A 15,648-nucleotide genomic window follows, 5' to 3' on the forward strand; every position below is an offset into this window, starting at 1 on the left:
GTGTCTATTGTACAACGTGGGCGTGTCTATTGCATGATGTGGGCGTGTCTTTTGTATGATGTAGGCGTGTCTATTGTACGAGGTGGGCGGGTCTTTCAGTGGCTCCTCCCTCTCAGAGATCTTGACTGTCTTAAAGTTTCTCTCTCTGATCATCTCAGCATTATTCTACAGCACTGCGCATCTTTACACGTCACACGGACCAAATCACAAGATGATCACGATATTCTGTGCTTTCTTTACTCTTCTGACCTGTAAGTTTTCCTCATTTCTGATGTCAGATTTTTAAAGTGTTTTGACACACAATCTCATATAAAGGTTGTGTTTATTCTGCAGGTGTCAGTGGAGTGACTGTAGTGACTCAGAGTCCATTAATCACAGTCAATAAAGGAGAAACAGCTAAACTGGACTGTAATCTGGGGATTGATTCTGGTGCTAGATGGTACAAACAGACTCCAGGAGGAGTTACTCGATATGTGTTAAGATTTTATCATGACTGGAGCTCAGTTACATATGGATCTGGTTTCTCTGCTCCTAAATTCACATCAACACATTCATCTAAATCAGATTATAGTCTGATCATCAATAATGTGGATGTTGGTGATTCTGCAGTGTATTACTGTCACACATATGACGTCTCTGCTAGTGAGGACGTATCACAGTGATTCACACCATGACAAAAACCTCCTCACTGCTCAGACTCTCTTCTGCTTTTAGACAGCAGATGATAAGAGCACTACTTCACTTCTCAGATCCATGATGATTAACCTCATTTAATAAATAAAACTTTTATATTCTGTCCTGTAAGTAATTATTTTAGAAAAATATGTTTATCAATTTTCATCAATATGTGAAGTTTATTAACGTAATTTCGGGAGGAGTGCACCGATCTAATCTTCTAATTAATACCAAGATATAAATCCAGCCTCTTACCATTTCTCAAGGTTAGTTCTTTCGGCATCCCCCCTCCTCCTCCTCCTCCTCCTCCTCCTCCTCCTCCTCCTCCTCTCCTTCTCCTCCTCCTCCTCCTCCTCTTCTTCTCCTCCTCCTCCTCCTCTCCTTCTCCTCCTTTTCTACCATATTTGGCCTGTGTAATAGGGGGCGATCTGAGTCCCTCTATAGCGGACAGCAAGCCAAATCCGTTTACCACTTACGCTAAGATTATATGGGCACACAAACTCGTGAATGTTCTGTATTCCAGGTCTTCTGAAGCTACAGCAGTTTCTCATCTCTGGTCCTCAGGTGTAAAGACACACTTTCTTGAAGTGACCATAGCATGTTCCCTTCACTAACAGACTTACAGTATGTGATGGATTCAGTTGTTCACTTTCGTTTGAAACGGCTTCTCCTTCCCAAAGTGAATTCACTCAGTGTTCACAACAGATTACTCTCATCTTTGGCTACAAATAATCATGCAATCTCATCTACAAATGAACAATAATAACAAAGCAAAGAATGAATGATGACGCACAAAAACTTTATCTCGTGTCTTAAAGCTAGAAATTCCTCATGCTAAAAAAACTGCATAAAAACAGTTGCTTATGAACTTGTTTCTTGACATCACGACACTTAATCACTTGAAGAGCTTTAATGAAGAGAGTTGTGGTTGACTTTGAATTTAGCGCAGAACACAGCATTGTTTTGGATGTTCGACAAGTTCCATCGTTCCATCGAGTGTCATACTTTCTTTTTTATTTTCTTTGTATCTTTAGTGCCAGTGTTAAAAATGACAGTGTGAATGCTGAGCGAATCAGGACTATGTATTGTTGTACACACTGTCCAAGGAAACATCCCCACACAGTCTCTTGAGTCTGAACTCTCCTCCTCCTGAGAGAGAATTTGATCCACGTCACGTGTCTACACACTATATTGCCAGCTGTGAGCATGACCGGGTACGAGAGAGGGACCGTCACCTTGGCAATGAACCCAGGAGTCCACTTGGGTCCATAACTAAAGTTCCTTGTCAAAACAGCATCACCAACTTGAAAACTCCTAACTTGCCATTTGTTGTCATGATACTGCTTTTATTTACTTTGTTTGTCTCGTACCTTCTGTTGCAAGTCTGGATGCAATGGATCAAGAGTGGAACGCAGTTTACGTCCCAACAGCATCTCTGCAGGACTTATTCCTGTGGTGTGATCCTGTAGCTGAACACGTGCCACAAATACACAGCCGTCAAATACAGCAAATATGAAGACTAAAACAGCAACATAAATGTGTTTGTGTTTGAATCTGAAACATTTCTCCATGAAATAAATGTGTAAAGGACACAGTCAGCCGAGGTTGAGTGAGTGTTTCACTTCTGTTTGTGTCTCTTCACAGACTGAGGAGGTTTTTGTACGACTGAACATATGAAATGTGTCACTGTGGTATTCGGACAAGGAACAAAACTCATTGTGACTGGTAAGTGATCTTTACACTGTAGTTTCAATATTTTCAATATTTTTACTGTATTAAATATAGCCTAAACTTTATTATAGAAATATAAACTCATTATTGTAGTTAATTTAGTTAAATGTGTGAATTCAGTCAGAGACAGTTTTATCAAACACCTCCAGTGAACAGTCCTGAAATACACTGACAAGACTTTCACTGCAGCTTTAACTTTCATCTGTGGTTTTATCTGGTTGTATTTTATATTCAATTAATAATAATAATGATTATTATAGAACATACTTTTTCATGTTGTGATTTAAGAACAAGCATCTACTTTGTGTTTAATTTGATGTATTTTTAAAAATCCTCATTGAACTAATAATGTACAGTATCTGTGAAACAACACATGAGAAGTGGACCTGCGGTGTGACGTGCTGTATTACATCTAAAACTGTGTTGCTAAATGTTTATATATATATATATATATATATATATATATATATATATAAACCTCCTATATATATATATATACAGTATATATATAATTATTATACATTAAACTTTTATTAACTAGTCATATTACTCAATTTGTACCTTTATGTCACGCTGTAGGACAGTTGAAAATGAGCTAGTGAAGGCATGAAGATTATTAAAAATGGTAGAAAATATAGTGTCAGCATCTACAATATACACTGTGTATAAATTCATGTACATTTCAACCTAAAATCTCGATGTAGAAAATAACAATCCAACCAACTACCCACATACATGCACTATCTGACTTTTGTGTTGCAATTCAATAAAGACATTGAGAGGCATGTTTTAAAAAATTTATTATGATGTTAATTATTTATTTAATGATGTGAGAAAAGATTAATTGTTGACATGGTGATGTATGAAATTTTCGAAGTTTAAATGTAGTCAGAGTTCAATATGTCAGATGTGTGTCTGAGATGCAGATGTTTGTCCATGTTAATGGTGATTTGTGTTGATGCTGATGCAGATGTTTGTCCATGTTAATGGTGATTTGTGTTGATGCTGATGCAGATGTTTGTCCATGTTAATGGTGATTTGTGTTGATGCCGATGCAGATGTTTGTCCATGTTAATGGTGATTTGTGTTGATGCTGATGCAGATGTTTGTCCATGTTAATGGTGATTTGTGTTGATGCCGATGCAGATGCTGATGTTGCTCCTCCTGTGCTGAACATCCTCCGTCCATCCAGAGAAGATCTGATCAGCTCCAGTAAAGTCACTCTGGTGTGTCTGATCAATCACATGTCTGTGGCTTTTGCTGATGTGCGCTGGCTTGTGAACGGGAACTCTGTTACTACAGGCGTCTTCACCGGCTCTGCTGAACAGCAGCCGGATCAGAAATTCAAGATGAGCAGTTATTTAACCATTGAGAGCTCAGAGTGGGACAAAGACCAAGATCTGACATGTGAAGCGTCTGTTGCCTCAAAAATCACCAGCACAAGCATCAAGAAATCTGAATGCAGCGACTAAACTCAGAGGATCTGATGTGTTGTTTGAGGGATTATGATAGCGAGTGATAATGTCTTCTGACGTAGTGGAATAGAAATCATGAATATATATTAAAAATAGTTCAAGAATGTAACTTAGTAGCCTGAACTGTGTCATTTTCTGCAGACAATATTCTGGCTTTAATGATGTAAGATGATTTACAACCTGTTTAATAAACCGCATGTTGAACAAACAGTTTTCTTCTTGATTTTGTAGAGAAATGAAATAGTAACCATTCAAAATGTATTTACTACTTCTTTACTAAGTCAGTTTTCACTTCTACGATCAATGGAAGAATGAATAATTTCTTAGTAATATCATTGTGTAAATACTCAAATAAACCATGTCTTCAGTTTTAAAATATATGAAACCTCAGATCTTCAGAGGAAAGAGCTAATTAAACGAGTGTTACTGCTAGTAAATATCATTTGTTCAGAGCACAGCAGAGATGAATGTCGTCTGAATATGGAGACGATCACATGACTGATAATGAAGAGTGACTCAATGACAAATGAAAAATGACTATTATTTGATACAGTAAAGTTACGATCTAAACTATGAGAAACAAAATGCTCCTGATGGCCTGACATTCATGTGATCCGACATCATGTGAATCTGGATTGTAAAGTTCATGCTGAAGTGTGTCTTCTAGCAGATGCAGTGAGCTGTGGAGATTTTCTTCAGGACAGGAAGTTGATTCTGACACACAGGAAACACCTGCTGTTATAATCAGCTCTATGCAAATCAGCAGTTTCTCTGTCTCTTTTTATCTGTTCATTCAACCAGACAAGAGCATTAACAGCAAATGATCAGGGGATCTTCATCTGTACATGAACAATAATGAAGGAGCAATAAAATGAATTCAAAATGGAAAAAAAAATGAAAAAAATCACATACAAAACAAAGCAAAATTCAGTGCTTTAAAAATATAGTATTTAGTGATTTATTTATTTATTTTATTTTTTTTGAGCTTTTTGGCTCTCACTGTTTCTAAGTTTCAGATTTTGATTATTTCAGAACATCAGATGCTTTTTTGTAAAACATTAAACTTGCATTTGTTACTTGCGTTTTATAGTTGTATGAATTATTTTAATAAGAAAATACTACTGTTATACACCAACACATTTTGGCACACAAGCCTTCATGAGCGTATAAAGCTTGCATGTACACAAAGACTAATTTAAATACAAGCAAAAACATTTTCAAAGTCAGATAGTATGGCATCCACCAATCATATAACATATCAGGTAAGTAATCACACATAGCCTTTGTATTTGTAAAATTGTCCTAAAATATGTGTTTAAAGTCCCCCTGTAGTCAATAACTGTATCCCTAAAAACTCATCTTTGATCACCAAAATTACATGGTTGAAGCCTATAATTCTATACCAGTGGTCCTCAACCTTTTTTGGGCCTTTTTTGGACTATTTATTATCCAGGTCCCTCACCCCCTGAGGCTCTGAAGGAGAGTAAAGCTACACTTGTGTGTCTGGCTGAGGATATTTCTGTAGCTCTGGTTCATGTCAGCTGGACAGTCAATGGACGCTCTGTTACAGATGGAGTTTGGAGCAGTGCTACTGAGAAACAACAAGACAAAACCTTCAAAATGAGCAGCTCTCTGACCATCGACTCCTCGGACTGGACCGATAATGTGGATTTCTCATGTCAAGTGTCAGTGGGCTCAAAATTCACTAAGAAAAGTATCAAAAACTCACAGTGTTATTGAAATATTGTCTGAATGAAAATAACAGATGTTTTTTTTCTTCTTCTTTATTTCTTTTCATATTATTTGAATTGTATGATGCCATATCTGAGACTTAACACGAGTATATACTTAAATTTTTGGTTTTGGTTCTGCAATTAAAGATCTTTGGCAATGCATTTGTTTGCATTTTCTTTCATAGACATGCATGACTCTCTCTCAGGATACACCTGCACAATGTGCCTCATCATTTCAGCTTTATGTAAATCATGATGTTCCTCTGAGCTCTTTCAGAACTGAAACACACAAACTTAGTCTGTTAAGAAGTCACCGGCTGCACAGATCACAGAGAAATATATTTCATATGCACAAAACCACATTATAATTAACAGGATTTTGTGATATCTAATCAATGCTATTGTCACAGGTCGGGGTGGGCCAAGCCAGACTGCGCTCACCCCTAAACCACTGTCACCCAGAGGAGCGTATCAAGGAGGAGGCAAGAGGCAGGAGTAAAAGGAATGGCAACTTTATTTTCTATTAACCCTCTGGGGACCAAGCTGTTTTTGGGGCCCTTGAGATGTTCTGACATGCTCTGACATTTGTGCTTTTTTCAGTTATTTATAAACATGTTAATGGCAAAGGTGTAAATTCACTCTATATAGCACAAACAGGCCTACCATAATATGCGAGCAACATGTATGTAGATGTTTGTATTTTTAAGAGAATAATGTTTATGCGTGGTTATTTAAAAAAATAAAAATGAAAGTTGCTGAAATAAGACCACAAAACTCATACAAAATATGTGCCCACAAGACTTTTGACTAATGGATGTTGTCCCTTTCAGTTCTAGCTTCAAAATTATGTGAAAATAGTCTTGCTTTATCGTTCACAAAAAAAAATACATTGATTTAAATGGTGTAAAACAGGTTTTGCTTGGAAAGCCAATATGCGAGGGGGAGGAGTAGTTTACACCTTAGTCCCACCCACTCTGCATAATGACTCTGCATAATTAGCCATTCATTCAGGTGTGACACTGACTGAGCCACAATGCAAAGACAAAATATATATTTTGAAGAAGACTTATATTGACCATTTAAGATTTTGCTTACATCTATCTTGTAAATATGTTTTGCTATTTTATTAAAAAGGTTACAATTACAACAATAATTACAATTTCAGCAATATTTCTGCAAAAAAGTACTCTTTCTTTGTAAAAAAAAAAAAAAAGATTATAGGCCTACATTTTATCATATGTATTCATTAGTTTGAATATAGCCAACATTGGAACATCTTAGTATATGACTTTATTTTTGACAAAATAGTATTTTATATATATTCAGAAAAGCTTATTTGATGTGACAGTATATTCTACAGTAAAAACTGTACCCAAATCTAGTCAACAAAATGTTGTCTTTCATACTTCGCCTGACTGTAACGCAGTAACTGTAACTGTAAAAGCAGTTTATTCTTTCACACACAGACGCGCGATTCATATTTAGGCTAAACACTCTTTACAAATAGACGCGCGATTCATATTATAGAAACGCGATTCATCTTTTTGTTTACATAAGCCTACAACGTTATTCCATAACGTTATTCCACATTAACACTTGAGAAAGGATAACTTAGCCTACCTCACTCCTCAGCGGGATCTGCTCCTCATATCAGCACGGAAAATTTTCTCCATAAGGTAGGCTATATTATGCCTCTTTGTTTACAGCTGATGTGGGGGCGTTTCACAGACTGAAATGGTTCTCAGAATTTGCGTTTGAATAGCACGCGCTCTCCGGGGAGTGGTCACATTACTTTTGAATGGCTCCTAATGAGCTCGACTGGAGTCGCTCTCTTTTTATACAGATTACAGAAGCTGATAATATTTGTTTTTTATATAAATTACTTCATTTAAAAGCTGCGATCTCAAGCTTTATGCCCGTGGGTCTGTTTGCCTGTTTGACTGAATTTTCGCGGAGTTATAGATAATTTTCGAACGCGTTTCAAATGGGAGTTTACTGACAGAGAGAAGGCAGAAATAGCATCATGTTAGTTTTTCTTTATTTGTCAAAAAGCAAAACACTTTATTTGTATTGTGAGTATACAGAAAAAAAATAGAAACTGAACAGGATCGATTGATGTATTACACGAAAATGAAAGATCAAAATTAACAGAGCATTTTGTGTTTATTTTTCATTGCTAAAAAAAAAAACGAGCAAAACGCGTGGGCGCGTTTTTGGTCCCCAGAGGGTTAAAAAGCAATTAAGAAATCCTAATCTAAAATTCCTTGTCTCCTTCTTCCCAGGAACCCGGAACCGCACCGCCGCGGGTATGGACCGGCGAGAATCTCAGGTGAGGATCACAGGTGAGTAAGGATATCAAGGCTCACTTCCTTCACGGACTGGTGTCAGACTCCCAGTGGGAAAGCGTTGGACAGGTGCGTATCACAAGTGAGTAGAGAGAACGGGGATCACTTCCTTCACAGGTGAGTGTCAGACTTACAGTGAAAGGGCGTTCGACAGGTAAGTGTCGCAGGTGAGTAGAGGGATCACGGCTCACTTCCTCACAAACTGGTGCCAGACTCACAGTGGGAGAGCGTTAGACAGGTGGATATCACAGGTGGGTAGAGGAATCACGGCTCACTTCCTCCACAGACTGGTGCCAGATTCGCAGTGGGAGAGCGGTAGACAGGTAAGTATCACAGGTGAGTAGAGGGATCACGGCTCACTTCCTCGCAAACTGGTGCCAGACTCACAGTGGGAGAGCAGTAGACAGGTGAGTATCACAGGTGAGTAGAGGGTTCAAAGTGCACTTCCTTTCCAGACTGGTGCCAGACTCGCAGTGGGAGAGCAGTAGACAGGTAAGTATCACAGGTGAGTAGAGGGATCACGGCTCACTTCCTCGCAAACTGGTGCCAGACTCACAGTGGGAGAACGTTAGACATGTGGATATCACAGGTGAGTAGAGAAATCACGGCTCACTTCCTCCACAGACTGGGGCCAGACTCACAGTGGGAGAGCAGTAGACAGGTGAGTATCACAGGTGAGTAGAGGGCTCAAAGTGCACTTCCTTTCCAGACTGGTGCCAGACTCACAGTGGGAGAGCAGTAGACAGGTGAGTATCACAGGTGAGTAGAGGGATCAAGGCGCACTCCCTTCACAGACTGGTGCCAGACTCTCAATGGGAGAGCGTTAGACAGGTGAGGGTCACAGGTGACAGAATCGGCTTCAACAGCAATACACAGTTCTCACATGGGTTGCAAGAGACGGATAACTTCACACCATGCAGGTAGGCTTCAGGGCTGCAGCAGCCTCAAGGTCACAGACAGAGCGGGGTTTCTCTAGAACAGACAGAATCAACTTCAACAGCAATACACAGTTCTCACATGGGTTGCAGGGGACGGATAACTTCACACCATGCAGGTAGGCTCAAAACTGCAGCAGACTCGGGTCGCAGGCTGAGCGGGGCTTCTCTAGGACAGACAGAATCAACTTCAACAGCAATACACAGTTCTCAAATGGGGTGATGTTATCTCGCGGAGGTTCTTCTTTCTAGACACCGCACGTAGATGTAAGCAATCTCACTCAGCTCTCACGGTAGATAGTAGACCCCCAGGACGCATGGGCGGTTGCACAGCAATAAAGATATTCTTCCACACACACACACTGCAATCCAACTCTAAGCATGCAATCGTGAGGGGAAACGTCAATTTAAACACTGCAACTTCACTCTTCTAGTGCGCATAAGGCCAGCACTCACCCGCAAGTCCTGGTCTACCGCACTGATGATCGCCAGGGGCGGACAGAACACTCGAGAGATTTTTCCTCGCGGTCACAGACGGACTTCACTTCGCTGAACTCCAATCGGGGAGAGGAGGTGAGAGATCGACAAAGAATCAGTATTTCACTCGGTGAAGGGTGTACACATGCTCCAAACACTTCAATCCAATACCCAATTTAGTGGAGAACACAATGCAATTATGAGATGCAGTTTGTTAACTACTCATCTCTCTCTTCTCCAGCTCAGTCAGCGCGTTTCATTCCTCTGGGCCGTCCTCGCGTCCTCTCAAACAACGCTCCTCTTCCTTCAAGACAACCCCTCAACTGCAGTGCCCATAACCAATTCCCCACGAGAGAGAGACCACCAACGATCGGGGGGGAGGACGATCCAGATCAACAGGGCAGAAGAACAACACAGCACCACAGCATGGCACAGTACACCCAGCCTTCTCCTCCTCGTGTGTTTTATCCTCTCTAAAAGCGGGAGTGGCCTCAATCAGACGCTCAGAGTGAAGTCCCTACACCTGTCGCCAATCTGCCGTTTAGTTGTCATGACGACCAACACTCATACAGATCTGGAGCTGTTTGTCACCCCGTGACATACCCCCCCGCCAAACCGTTCTAGTCCCGAGAACGGTCTCCCGACACCCAGTCTCCGTACCTGGCTGGGGGCTGGCCCCGATTCTCCCGCTGGGAACGTCGAGGTGGAGAGAGGGGGGCTTCAGGTCGTGGTCCTGGGCCTAGGCCCCTTGGGATCACTGCCCATCCCACCAGTGGGGGCATCCACGTCGTCTCGGCCTGTGGGTCCTCTACCACTGGCTTAAGATAATTCGGGCAGGGGCGGATCAGGTTGCGGTGTAAAACCCGTTCCGGGCCCGTCTTCCCTTCAGGCCGTAAGGCATATACAGGTTGGTCCGAATGGGGTTGTCGCTGAACGACGTATGGCTGAGCCTCCCATCGGTTGCTCAATTTTCCCTTCCCTTGTCGGCGATTATCCCGCAGCAGCACCCTCTCCCCAGGCAGTAGCGGGGCTTCTCGGGCAGTCCGATCGTATAGTCTCTTGTTCTTTAACGCTGCCTGATTAATCCGGCCGGCGACCTGTTCGTAGGCGGACTGGAGGCGTTGATGGTGACTTGCTACCCAATCGGACAGACTACCTCCTTCTTCTCTCCCAGTGGTTCCCAAGAGCATATCCATCGGGAGCCTTACATGTCGGCCGAACATCAGGTAGGTAGGGGCATAACCGGTGGTACTGTGTATGCTGTTATTATATGCCTGCATCACTGCTGGGAGCCTATCTGCCCACTGGCCCTGCTGTTCTTCCTCCAGAGTTCCCAGCAAGCCCAATAGGGTCTGATTAAACCTCACACCCTCCGTTCCCTTGAGGGTGATACGGGGTCGTATGGGTCTTCTTACATCCGTACAGTTGGCATAGTTCACGGATCACCTTCGACTCAAAGTTGGCCCCTTGGTCTGAATGGAGGATTTCCGGACATCCGAAGGGCTGAATCACATACCTCCAGAGAGCGTTGGCAGTCGTAAGGGCAGTTTGATCCACAGTGGGGATGGCCCAAGCATACTTGGTGAACAGATCGGTGACAACAAGAATATTTTGGATCTGATCCACCGGTCGTCCCAGAGTGAGAAAGTCCATGGCCACCATGTGCAGAGGTGCCTTGGCCTGAATCGGGGCCAGCGGTGCCCGTGCTTCCTTCCTGGACTTAAACAAAGTGCAACGGGGGCATCCCTGAAGGTAAGTCCTGATGGTGCCCTCCATCCCAGGCCAGTAGAAATGTCGCCTCAGCAAAGCCAATGTCCTCTCCTGCCCCTGATGTCCCATCCTAACATGATACGCCTCCAACAAAGCCTGCCTTCGGCCTTCGGGGACCACGATCTGGCAGACCTCCTCTCCTTGGCCTGGGTCCTGAAGCGCCCTGCAGAGCACCCCATCCCTCAAATAGAGTCTCTCCCTCTGTCCCAGCAGGCCTCGCACACTCCGAGTCTGAGTTCGACGTTCTGCCCCCTCAGGCCAAATCCTCTGCTCTACCCATGTCCGCACCCGCAGCACATCTCCATCTTCGCCCTGCCACAGCCTCCAGCGTTGTGGTTCCCATCCCCAACAGGGAGGGGGATCCTCAGGTGTCTGCCCCGGTGCTTCAACAACTCCCACCATCAGCCCCTCGTCGGAGCCTGATCCTGGGGTCGGTATATGGCCGGCCGATCTCTCACCCGGTAGCCTGGACAGCACGTCAGCATTGGTGTGCTCTCTGCCTGGCCGATACTGAATCTGGTAATCAAAGTTGGCCAGTTGTGCCACCCAGCGTTGCTCTACTGCCCCCAGTTTGGCTGTTTGTAGGTGTACCAGCGGGTTATTGTCTGTGACCACCTGTACCTTAGTCCCCCACAGGTAGTCTTTAAACTTTTCGCCCATCGCCCACTTCATGGCCAGTAGCTCGAGTTTAAAGGAGCTGTAATTCGAGTCATTCTTCTCGGCAGGATGTAAACTTCGCCTCGCATAGGCAATCACCTTCTCCTCCCCCTGTTGCTTCTGTGCCAAGACAGCTCCCAACCCTAGCTGGCTAGCATCGGTGTACAGGATGAAGGGCTGGTTAAAGTCGGCATATGCCAATATCGGGGCCTGTAGAAGCTCCTGTTTAAGCCGTTGGACCGCGGCTTCACAGGTGGAGTCCCATTGAATGGGAGGGGATCCTCAGCCCCGTGCTTGACCCATACCTCCCAACAGCTGGTTAATGGGCTTGGCGATTTTGGAGAAGTTCTTGATGAATCGCCTATAGTAGCCCACAAAGCCCAGGAATGACCGAACTTGGCGCACCGTTTGGGGAGCTGTCCACTCTTGCACTGCCCTCACTTTTTCTGGGTCAACAGAGATCCCTGCCGCACTGACCACGTGTCCCAAAAACTTGACCTCTTTCCTGAAGAGCTGGCATTTGTTGGGCTGTAGCTTTAGTCCATAGCGTTCTAGGGAGCGGAAGACTCGCCCAAGATGCTCCAGGTGGGACTCGAAAGTGATGATGTCGTCCAGATAGACAAGGGTGGTATCCATCACTTGACTGCCCAAGCAGCGCTGCATCAGCCGCTGGAATGTAGCGGGGGCGTTGCAGAGGCCGAACGGCATCCGGTCCCACTCATAGAGACCGAAAGGGGTGGTAAATGCCGTCTTCTCCCGGTCCCGCTCGTCCATCTGCACCTGCCAATAGCCGCTGGCCAAGTCGAGGGTGGAGTACCAGGCAGCTTGCGTAAGGCTCGTCAAAGAATCTTCCACTCGGGGCAGTGGGAAAGCATCCCTCTTGGTTACCTGGTTCAACCGACGGTAATCTACACAAAACCTCCAAGACCCTGTCTTCTTGCGGACTAACACTATCGGTGCGGCCCAAGGGCTGCTGCTCTCACGAATAATCCCTCTGTCGAGCATTCCTCGCAACAGAGTGCGGATCTCAGTGTACAGGGTCGGGGGTACAGGTCGGTAACGCTCTCGGCTCGGCGCGGCATCCCCGGTTGGAATCTGGTGTTTTACTACATCGGTGCGACCATAGTCATAGCCACTTCCTCAAGAATTCATGAAGTTGTCCCACTTGCTCTTCCCGCAGTCCGTCGCCTCGTAACGACTCTCCCCTCAAGTGAGCCGGCAGTCCTCCGGTCTCCTCCACCCCGGGACCGGCCCGGGCTAAGGCTACTTCGACCACCGTGGGACCCACCCGCTGGAAGTTAACTTCATCCTGCTCACAAACCTGCTGCGGCTTTACTGAGGTCACCCGGGCCAAGCATTGACGATGATACAGGTGAATAAGGAAGGGACTCGTGTTCCTAACTCTCACCGAGACTCGGCCTCCCTGAACGGTTGCCAGTCCTCGAGCCACCTCCACCCTGGGACCCTCTTCATGGGGTTCCACCATAACCCACTCTTGCGGAGTATAACGTCGAGGGGGCAGTCTGGCCCAGATTACAGCCTCACTCTGAGCGGGGATCGACAGGGCATAGCGACAGGCCACTCTTCCTGTACTCTCTCGATCGTGCTGTTGTTCGGCCAGACATATCCGGCGGCAATCGGCCCTGATGCGATCCCACTCCCGACTGGCTGGGGTTACGGTTGCTCGCGCCGGTCCACTCCGGAATAGCTCCTCCCAGCACTCCGAGATAACATTCATCCCGATCAAGGCCCGATGGGACCCCAAACACGGGTCTCGGACAACTACTACCCCCTTCTGAGGCACTACAACTCCATGGATCTTCAGATCAGTCACGAGGTATCCCACATACGGTATGTCCAGCCCGTTGGCCCCACGTAGCGTCAACCAGGGAGCTTCGGCAGGAGACCTACCATTGGTGCCAAACAGCTCATGGGCCAGACTTTCGGCAAATAAAGTCACTTGGGAGCCAGTGTCCAAGAGACAGCGGATTTCTTGACCATTAACTTGGGCCACCACCACTGGACAACGGCCTATCAAATGATTCCGAGAGGATGCAGAAGAAGAGGGGTCTGATAAGGGGGTCCCGACCACTTGACCCACAGTGGCTGGAGACTCTAAAAAACCCCCTCGTGATGCTCGTCTAGCGGAACACTGGCGGAAGTAGTGCCCGGGCTCTCCACAGCCGTTACAGATGGGCCGCCCCTGTTCGTCCCACTGGAATCGGGAGCCCACTGGCCGGGGAGGACGGCGTTCCGAAGGGCGATTCCCATCAGAATAAGCCCGCTCTCGGGAATGAAAGGATGGCGGTGGGCGCTCTCGACGGAGCTCTTCTATGACGGACTTGGACAACTCAGACATTTGTTCCCGAACATCCCGCTTCAACTCCTCCCGAAGGGCCTGCTTCCAATCGGGTGCCGGAGGGGCCGGGAGGGGGTCAACAACGTTGGCAGCTAGACAACTGGGAGCCTCCACATGCTCCGCCTGGTCACGCTCGAGGGCCAGGGCTTCTCGTCTCAGCTCTTCAAAGGTTAAGTCTGGCTCTCTCCGAAGTTGCACCCGCAAGCTCTGGCGTACGGGACCCTCTCGCAGCCCCAACAAGAATTGATCTCGCAGTAACACCTCCTCGCCCCCCAGGCCATGGTCCTGTCTCCCCGTGAGTCGAGAATACTGCTCCCGCAGCTGCAAGGCGAAGGCCCGCACAGATTGCCGAGGACCTTGGCGAGAATTGAAGAACTTCGTCCTCAGAACAGCTACCGGGGTAGTGTCTCCATACTGCCCCGTGAGAAAGTCGAAAATGGCCTGGATCGTCGCTCGGTTGGCCTCCGGTGCCGCCTGAACTTCTCTTCTCGCCTCCCCTTCCAGGGAATTCAAGGCAAACTGGACCTTCTGTAGGGCACTCAACCCTTGGAGCCCCGCCAGATATTCCACCTGGGTCTTCCACAGGGACAAACTTACTTCAGACCCCGGACCTCCATACCTCGGGGCCCATGGAGCACCCATGAAAATCGGCATGACAGGTGGCCGATTCACAGGCTCTTCCCCCCCCGCCATCTCAACCTCTGACCGCTCAACTCAAGATGAACCCTGCCGACTACGCCAAATGTCTGTCACAGGTCGGGGTGGGCCAAGCCAGACTGCGCTCACCCCTAAACCACTGTCACCCAGAGGAGCGTATCAAGGAGGAGGCAAGAGGCAGGAGTAAAAGGAATGGCAACTTTATTTTCTATTAAAAAGCAATTAAGAAATCCTAATCTAAAATTCCTTGTCTCCTTCTTCCCAGGAACCCGGAACCGCACCGCCGCGGGTATGGACCGGCGAGAATCTCAGGTGAGGATCACAGGTGAGTAAGGATATCAAGGCTCACTTCCTTCACGGACTGGTGTCAGACTCCCAGTGGGAAAGCGTTGGACAGGTGCGTATCACAAGTGAGTAGAGAGAACGGGGATCACTTCCTTCACAGGTGAGTGTCAGACTTACAGTGAAAGGGCGTTCGACAGGTAAGTGTCGCAGGTGAGTAGAGGGATCACGGCTCACTTCCTCACAAACTGGTGCCAGACTCACAGTGGGAGAGCGTTAGACAGGTGGATATCACAGGTGGGTAGAGGAATCACGGCTCACTTCCTCCACAGACTGGTGCCAGATTCGCAGTGGGAGAGCGGTAGACAGGTAAGTATCACAGGTGAGTAGAGGGATCACGGCTCACTTCCTCGCAAACTGGTGCCAGACTCACAGTGGGAGAGCAGTAGACAGGTGAGTATCACAGGTGAGTAGAGGGTTCAAAGTGCACTTCCTTTCCAGACTGGTGCCAGACTCGCAGTGGGAGAGCAGTAGACAGGTAAGTATCACAGG

At 46.0% G+C, this 15,648-nt stretch overlaps 1 protein-coding gene across 2 annotated transcripts; it reads left to right on the forward strand.

Moving 5' to 3' along the window:
* The first annotated feature begins 58 nt into the window (after positions 1–58).
* LOC309496696 (immunoglobulin lambda-1 light chain-like) lies at positions 59–5,776 on the forward strand. 2 transcript variants are annotated; one of them, XM_082166808.1, is made up of 4 exons: positions 59–251; positions 334–650; positions 2,367–2,400; positions 5,335–5,776. In XM_082166808.1, exons 1-4 carry the CDS (start codon positions 212–214, stop codon positions 5,619–5,621), a joined length of 678 nt encoding a protein of 225 aa, XP_082022934.1. In that variant the 5' UTR covers positions 59–211; the 3' UTR covers positions 5,622–5,776. The 2 variants fall into 2 exon arrangements, with proteins under 2 accessions (XP_082022934.1, XP_082022933.1); XM_082166807.1 differs by lacking the exon at positions 5,335–5,776 and adding an exon at positions 3,553–4,091 and having other exon boundaries at positions 113–251.
* The last annotated feature ends 9,872 nt before the right edge of the window (positions 5,777–15,648 follow it).

This window comes from Leuciscus leuciscus, assembly GCF_965113295.1.
Source record: "Leuciscus leuciscus genome assembly, chromosome: 1".
Taxonomy (NCBI): Eukaryota; Metazoa; Chordata; class Actinopteri; order Cypriniformes; family Leuciscidae; genus Leuciscus; species Leuciscus leuciscus.

Bases quoted from the DNA above. Each gene is read 5' to 3' on its own strand.
- LOC309496696 (XM_082166807.1), top strand. From the start codon at position 212: ATGATCACGATATTCTGTGCTTTCTTTACTCTTCTGACCT. The intron at 651-2,366 runs GTATCACAGTGA...TGTGTCACTGTG, and splicing joins ACGTCTCTGCTAGTGAGGAC to GTATTCGGACAAGGAACAAA. The intron at 2,401-3,552 runs GTAAGTGATCTT...ATGCCGATGCAG, and splicing joins AACAAAACTCATTGTGACTG to ATGCTGATGTTGCTCCTCCT.